Source organism: Camelus bactrianus, chromosome 29 (assembly GCF_048773025.1).
Source record: "Camelus bactrianus isolate YW-2024 breed Bactrian camel chromosome 29, ASM4877302v1, whole genome shotgun sequence".
Lineage (NCBI taxonomy): Eukaryota > Metazoa > Chordata > Mammalia > Artiodactyla > Camelidae > Camelus > Camelus bactrianus.
This window is the reverse complement of record NC_133567.1, coordinates 10,722,865-10,730,366: the sequence shown is the minus strand read 5'-3', so window position 1 is coordinate 10,730,366 and position 7,502 is coordinate 10,722,865. Positions and strand designations below refer to the sequence as shown.

Sequence of the window (7,502 nt, the reverse complement as noted above, 5' to 3'; positions counted from 1 at the left end):
CTCACCAGATTGAAAATTTTACAAGTTCATTATGATTATACAAACGGAAGCCATCAAAGATTTTAAGAGGGGAGGACTACGGTCAGATTTTTATTTTGGAAATCAGTGCCGCCACTGTGGAAAATGGGTTGCAAGAGAGGAAGTGCGGATAATCAGTTTCTAGCTACTGAAACTGTCCTAGGAGCTGGAGGGCCCACTCTAGGCCATTAGGGATGAAATGGAATGGACGACGTGGATTCTAAACTTTTAAAGATTTCACACTGGATCCGGTAACCATGTTACCAGGTGTGGGTGGATGTAGCCGCTCTAATGGAAATACGGAAGCTCGGCGAAGAGCAGGGGGTGGGGAAAGTTCATTTGAGATATCCTGACTTTGATGGGCTCTTGGGACATCCAGATATAAGCACCAGGGCGTCGCAAACCAAGGCCTGGCGATCTGTAACTTTAAAAAGCAAGAGACAAATAACGCTCTGGGTAACCCCCGTGTAAAGTGGAGGTTCTGGGAGTGGGTGCATTTTCAAGGAAGGGGAAACTGGAGGGGAAAACATGCACGCCTTTGGAAAAGCATTAAATATAACCGAACCTGGATAAAATTCGACAGGTCTTCCCACAGCCTAAAGAAACCCGCGTGTCTGTGCGCGTGGAACAGGCGCGGGCCGCGTCCTCTCTCCTGGCCGCGTCAGCAGGAACACTCCTCACAGCCAAAGTGGAAGAATGCGAACCGGGCCTCACACTCCGGCCTCCAGCACCTGCCTCTCTCACCCACAGCGGCCACCTCCAGCCAGCACTGCGGACCCTAGCCTAGCGGTGTGTCACATCCACCCTTGCACCCACCGAGCCTCGCCAGTCGCGCGCCACCTCGCGCCCGGGCTCTCGCGCGCATGCGCGCACCTTACGGCCGTTGGCGGCGCGAAGGCTGCCGGGACCAGCCTTCCACTCACCAGGCAACGCTCCCAACCCGTCTCCCACCGTCTTTAATCACTCTTGCTCCCTCCTGCAAGGCAAAGCAAGGGAAAAATAGAAACCGCTGGATTTTGTTCTCTCTAGCCAAGGGTATCCGTGTTTGTTTAAAAAACTTTACTAAAAACTCTCCTGGTGGGAATGCAAAATGATGTAGTCAATTTGGAAAACATTCCTGGACAAAGGACCAGGATTACTGTATGACCCAACAATTCTGTAATGTGGTACAATGGCTAAAATACTTGTTTTAAGCTGGTAGGGTTATGATTTAACTTTTATTTTTGTCTTGTATGTAACTGACTTTATATTCCCTTATTATTTTTCACAGAGGTACAATTCATATAAAGCAAAATGCACAGCTCTTAAGTGTTAAAGTCATCAAAGTCTTGACAAAAAGCTTTGCTTTTGGTATCTAATTGAAGCATATCACTAGGAAATATCTTACTAAAATAAATAAGTCTCCGTTTTCAGCATATCATTAACAAATTAAGCTGTAATTTTTGCATTATTACTATCATTGAGGCATGAGAAAAACAACACAGCAAGGCTATCTATGTAAGCTACTATCCAGAAGGAACTGAAAAAAAAAATCCAACACACTGAGATGAGATTTGACCATTTGAGTGGGTCTGTTTTTTACTGTATATAAGCCTCCTAGATTCTGAGTTAACTAGTAAGACATAAAGACATTAGAATATTGATAACTCATTGTAGACTTCCCCACAAAGATTTAACTAAAATTGAGTGGAAATCTCTGCTCCCTAATTAAGTGAAAATACTGAAATTTTATTAGAAAAAAAAAAGACCAATCTGAGACACATCCCTGTAAGAGAACTTACTTCTAAGTTACATTTGAACACAAGATTAGTAAAATCAACAAATGGGCCTGGTTCTTCCAGCAAGGGTTATACAGAGTGATATAATTCTTTGTTTTACACTATTCCCTTAAGATTCATATGGTGATCAATCATTTTCAGTACAATATGTAAAAATAACTTATTTGTAGGATCCTTTAATTGGCTACCTCATTGCTATGTCACTCTGAATTCATACTCTACAGGCTTTTTTCTTTGTGTAATATTGCTTTAAATTATTCTGTACTATCTTGATTTTGGCTAAATGACTAAAAAGTTACATTTTGAGACAGCTGTATTTTTTTCTGACTTAACTGCCTCTGTAAAAATGGGTATGATGGAAAAGAAATTGTGATACGAGAAATACTTTTGTGTAGGGTATCTTTAACTGTTACAGAATGTTTTAAAGATTACCAATGGGTGATTATAGAATATTACACCAAAAATGCTAAATAAGTGATATAAATCTCCAATTGGAATGCTCTCAGGGAAGTTAGACAGTGACTGCTCTTAATTCTAGGTGAGTAAAGGAGAACAAGGGTGGCAGAGAAGGAACCAGTCTTTTTATGGCAGGGAATCCTTTTGAGCATCTAAACAAAGCTATATAGCACTCCCTGGCCCAAGTTGATTTCATTTATACACAAAACAGGGTGTATCTTTTCAAGGTACTAAGTCACCTGAAACTCATCCATCTATACTTCAGGGTTTCATATAAATGAACGATCTCCTTGGGATGTGGAATAATCTGTAAAAACCAACAAAAGTAAAAGCTGCCTTTAAAGATAAGTGGCAAGAAAATTCTACTTCCAAAACAGCAACTTTCACTACATGTATGAGGAAATCACTTATCAATTTTAACACACTTTATTGCAAATCATTCTGGCACTACCAAAAATGTTGCTACATACCTACTCACACTTTTCATACAGCATGTGGTATACCAAAGAATGACTCATAAAATATCTGTGTAGAGGTTTATAATACTATGCCTGTGGATAATCACCATAAAAGTTACGGGTATGCTAAAAGATATTAGCAGTGCAGCCATTACGGAAACCAGAATGGAGATTCCTCAAAAAAAATGGACTTACCATATAATCCAGCAACCCCACTCCTGGACATATACCCAGAGGGAACTTTAATTCAAAAAGATACATCCACCCCAGTGTTCACAGCAGCACTATTTACAATAGCCAACACATAGAAACATCCTAACATCCGACTGATAACTGGATAAAGAAGTTGTGGTTTATTTATACAATGGAACACTACTCAACCATAAAAAAGAATAAAATAATGCCATTTGCCGCAACATCGATGGACCTGGAGATCGTCATTCTAAGTGAAGTTAAGCCAGAAAGAGAAAGAAAAATACCATATGATATCACTGATATGTAGAATCTAAAAAATAAAGACAAATGAACTTATTTACAAAACAATCAGACTCACAGACAGAAAACAAACTTACGGTTACTGGGGGCAGAGAGGGGGAAAAGGGGTGGGGAAGAGACAAATTGGGAGTTTGAGATTTGCAGATACTAATATATATAAAATAGATAAACCACAAGTTCATATTGTATAGCACAAGGAACTATATTCAATATCTTGCAGTAACTGGTGAAAAGAACATGAAAACAAATATATGTATGTTCATGTATGACTGAAGCATTATGCTGTACACCAGAAATTAACACAACATTGTAAACTGACTATACTTCAATTAAAAAAAAGAAAAAAAATATATTGGTAATGGTAAATTTTTAGTGATAAAATTTTATAGTAATAAATATTTCAAATATTTCAATCATCTTTCAAGCATTTGCCATTGCTGAAATTATATCCAAACAGTGCTTACAGACTCTTACGTTCAAAAATTATTTTGGCATAGAAAAATTTTGAGCAAAGCACCTACTGCCAATATCTACATCACCTGGCACCTCTCTCCAGGTGTGCCAATTTTGAAATCTTCAGTGTGTTCTGTGACATGACAATGGCTGGGAAGCCCTACACTGTACCATATGCAATAAAATCAGAGGTATGTGTAACATGAAGAATGTTCAGGGATTCTTCACTTATACTTTTGAGTTTATTTTGGCAATTAACATTAAATGGTCAACTATTCAAAGCGCATACATTTTTCTAAAAGACTTAGGATACTATGAGAAATAAGATAAATACTTGGAAGAGATTTTGTTCCCTGAATATTAAACATGCCAGCCTATGATTAGTAATTTCTATGTGTGTCCAAATATCTAGTTAAAAGTTTATGCTTCTCACCCGCACACATATAAATAATTCATGTTTGGAATGACTACTGTAACAATTACCAATTTTAATTCAAAATAATGGCAAGCATTAGATGATCATTAATCTTTTTGCTGGTTTTTATTATATTATATACGATTTATATTTCTTGTGATCCGAGAAACATCAACATTCTATTTAAAATTTGCTCTTAAAAATAAACAATATTGCACTTTAATTTTTGGCAGTTTAATTAGGGAGTGTCTGAGTAAAAAAAAAATCATACAAGAAACTAGTTTTTATTTTGCTTTATAATAAGCAAAGAGCTTTGTGTAAAAGCAGAACTTACAGTAGTGCCAAATAAACCAAGTATTTACAGTGTCGCTATTAAAGTCTTACCTCTAAAGGAAGATTCAGTGTATCAGATGCATATATTATTAATCTAACAGAAGTACACTCTTCCCCATTTCTGCTGAACAATTTTAAGCCAAAGAGTATTGGTGTGAAATGTTTCTGTAATTTCTTTATCAAGAGAAAATACATGGAAAGAATGCTTATTCTTGAAGCATCAAAACTGCATCACTAAACTCAGTTTCCTACATGACTTGAAAAATCTCTAAACTAAGAACCAGAATTCCAAGATAAGCATTCTTTTTTTTTTATTTTAATTTTTTTTAGTTTTTCTGTAGTTATTGTCCTTCACAATTACAAGTACACAAGTTAGTTGGTTTTCAGTATGATTTTAAGGTCAGTTTCTAAGATACATAAGACACTGATTATGCATCTGCCTAAATTATTTTAACTTTTGTTACACTGTAGTTAAACTGTATATACATTCATACTGACCCATTATTTGCTGTTCTACTTTTTAATTTTCAATTAGGTAAATACTCTAGACAGTTTGATATTTTTTACTTATTAACCAATTAGGAAGACAGTTTTGAATAGCTATTTGCAAAAGCAAATACCAAGATTTAGAACCTACTTAACAATATATTAAATATTCAAAAGACCAAAATAAACATAAATAGAATGTATTGGTAATATAAATATATGACACAGAGACATTCATTTTTGGCACCACCTTAAAAAAAAAATCCAGCAGTACTTAATTCCCTTCAGATCTTTGGGAATACTTAAAATTTCTATCAAACTTTTACTTTTCCTCCAGAGGAAAACTAATTCACAAATTTGAATTGGTATTTCAAAAGCATAGGATTTCCTTTTGCTATTTCTTAATTAGATCTGCAGAAGGAAATTATTCAGTGTTAGCTAGCAGCCAATGAGTTAACTATGCTTTTATATTTTAATCCTACCAAGCACTGATTATGTCAAACAGTGATTTGTTATGGAAATAGAAAGTTTCTTCTTAAATTACCATGTACCAATTGCATAGTTGTGATCGGAAAACAAAGGTCAAAGAAGAGAGTTACAAAGGCATTAATATGTTAGGTGAACTGAAACAGACTGTTGAATAACAGTCTGTCTTGGGCAGATGTTAGTGTAAACTTAGAGGGAAAAAACAGTCATTAGCAAAAAGTTTTCTTTAAAAATAGGTTAATGCTAAGAACAATAGCTCTGAAAATTTCTGTTTAAAAATAAGCTTAATAAACAAGAATACAAATTTTAATTCAAAACATAGCTCTTTGAAATGCCCTATTTTCTTGCATACAGCAGAAAATACATTTTTCATAGTTTTTAACATTACATGTAAAAATGAGGCACTAGTTAAACATATTTGAATATATTCACACAAACAGGAGTTTCAGTCTCATCCGTAGGCTTGTATTTGCTCAATGATTTCTGGGTGGCAAAGTGTTCACAAAAATAAGTCTTCTGAAGGAGGTGCGTAAGAGAAACCAACAAATGCATCATCTGCTTCCAGGACACTGGCGTTCACTATGGAATAGTCAGAAGACACACACACGGAATATGGAACTGTTTCTTCTGTAAATGCTGCATCAAAGTTCCTGATGTCATCTGGTCCTGCCTAAAACATCAAAAGGCATACTATTATCCACCTTAGCTTTTTCCCCATTAATTTAGTCTTTCATTAAAACCTCTTTATGAATTTGTCTACCTATTCCTAGTAAGTTTAGATGTCTTCCTACTCCATCACACCTTTGAAACATTTTCTGCTTTTCCTTTCCCAACTTTCATCATTTAGGTCCTTGTTACAGTTAAGGTTCTTGTTGGGTAGGGGGAGGAGAGAGAAGGGTGAGAAGGAAGGCTAGCATGACAGAGACCTTTCCTAAGTTAATCTGAATCTAAGGCCCTGCAACTGACCCCCCCTCTCTCTACTCAGCACCACTTCTAAGTCTAGAAAAGGGGCTCAGGGAGGTTTTCAGGACAGCACTTTGTATCTGCACTTCCATATAATGCCTGCCCATCTAGTTCCTCATTTCTTGAAGGCTTTTGATGAAGAAATGGAGGGGGTGTAAGTAAAATTGTAGAAGGTGACTCTTGTGCTACAGAGGTTGGTCAGCATTTGGCTGTGACACCCTCAGCTCTAGAGACCCAAGTGGACTGGAACCTGGGAAATGAAGTAAAGTGGCTCCTTGGGCTCAAAGGCAGTGGGTAATCTTCCTGCACAAATCTGACACAAGCTAGTGGACTCTTCCCTTCCAGTGTATCTACAGATAAAAACTGGGATACGAAATCAAGTAATTCACTCTTCAAGTCCATCCCTGAAGCTCTAGGTTATCTCTATTTCGAAGGGAAAAGAATCCTTTAAATGTTCAAGTCATCAAATCTAACAGAGGTAGACAGGGATTCAGAGCAGATATATAAGCCAAGGATATAATTAGTCTGGTAAGGTCTACAAACAGCAGAGCAGAGACTAGGAAAATCCAGGATGCTAATCGTTCCATATGAGAAATTCTCCCACAGAGGAGAAAGAATGCTGGAAGAAAATTATAATTACCATGTTTTCAGTTATCATTATAAACATTTTCCAAGCATCTGCTCATTTTACACTAATTATCATTATTATCATTTACTTAAGAAAAGGAAACAGAGCATAAGAAAGCAGAGGAAAAAAACGTAACTTTGGAGTCAGGCACAGATTTGAATCCTAGCTCTGCTACATGTTATCTCTGAGTTTCCATTGCTTCATTTATTAAACATGTATAATAGAATAGTAATAGCAATAACTTGATAGCTTATTTGATGCATAAATTACATATTGTGATGCATAAAAAAGCATTTATGCCTATGTACAGGAAGCTATCAATAGTAACATAACATCATTATTGGCCTTCTGATAATTTATTAACAACCTTCCTTTGTTATATCTTTATTTCCAAAAATTTCAACATTGTTAATAACTTTAAGTAAAATGTTTCTATCAGATTTAATATGTCAAGCTAACAGGAACATTTTTATAATAATGTCTTACTATTTTCCAAATGGGATATTCACATTACCATTAATAACATTTGACTC

The 7,502-nt window shown here is 36.0% G+C and overlaps 1 protein-coding gene across 7 annotated transcripts in view; it reads right to left on the bottom strand.

The window, feature by feature from the left end:
- Nucleotides 1-2,909: 2,909 nt before the first annotated feature.
- Nucleotides 2,910-7,502, bottom strand: part of SGK3 (serum/glucocorticoid regulated kinase family member 3) — a 118,901-nt gene continuing 114,308 nt past the window's right edge. For all 7 annotated transcript variants that reach the window (XM_045507159.2, XM_010970633.3, XM_074355007.1 and 4 more), the window contains one exon: nucleotides 2,910-6,048. In XM_045507159.2, coding sequence (XP_045363115.1) covers nucleotides 5,878-6,048 — 171 coding nt within the window. In that variant the 3' untranslated portion in view covers nucleotides 2,910-5,877. The remainder of the gene's footprint in view (nucleotides 6,049-7,502) is intronic.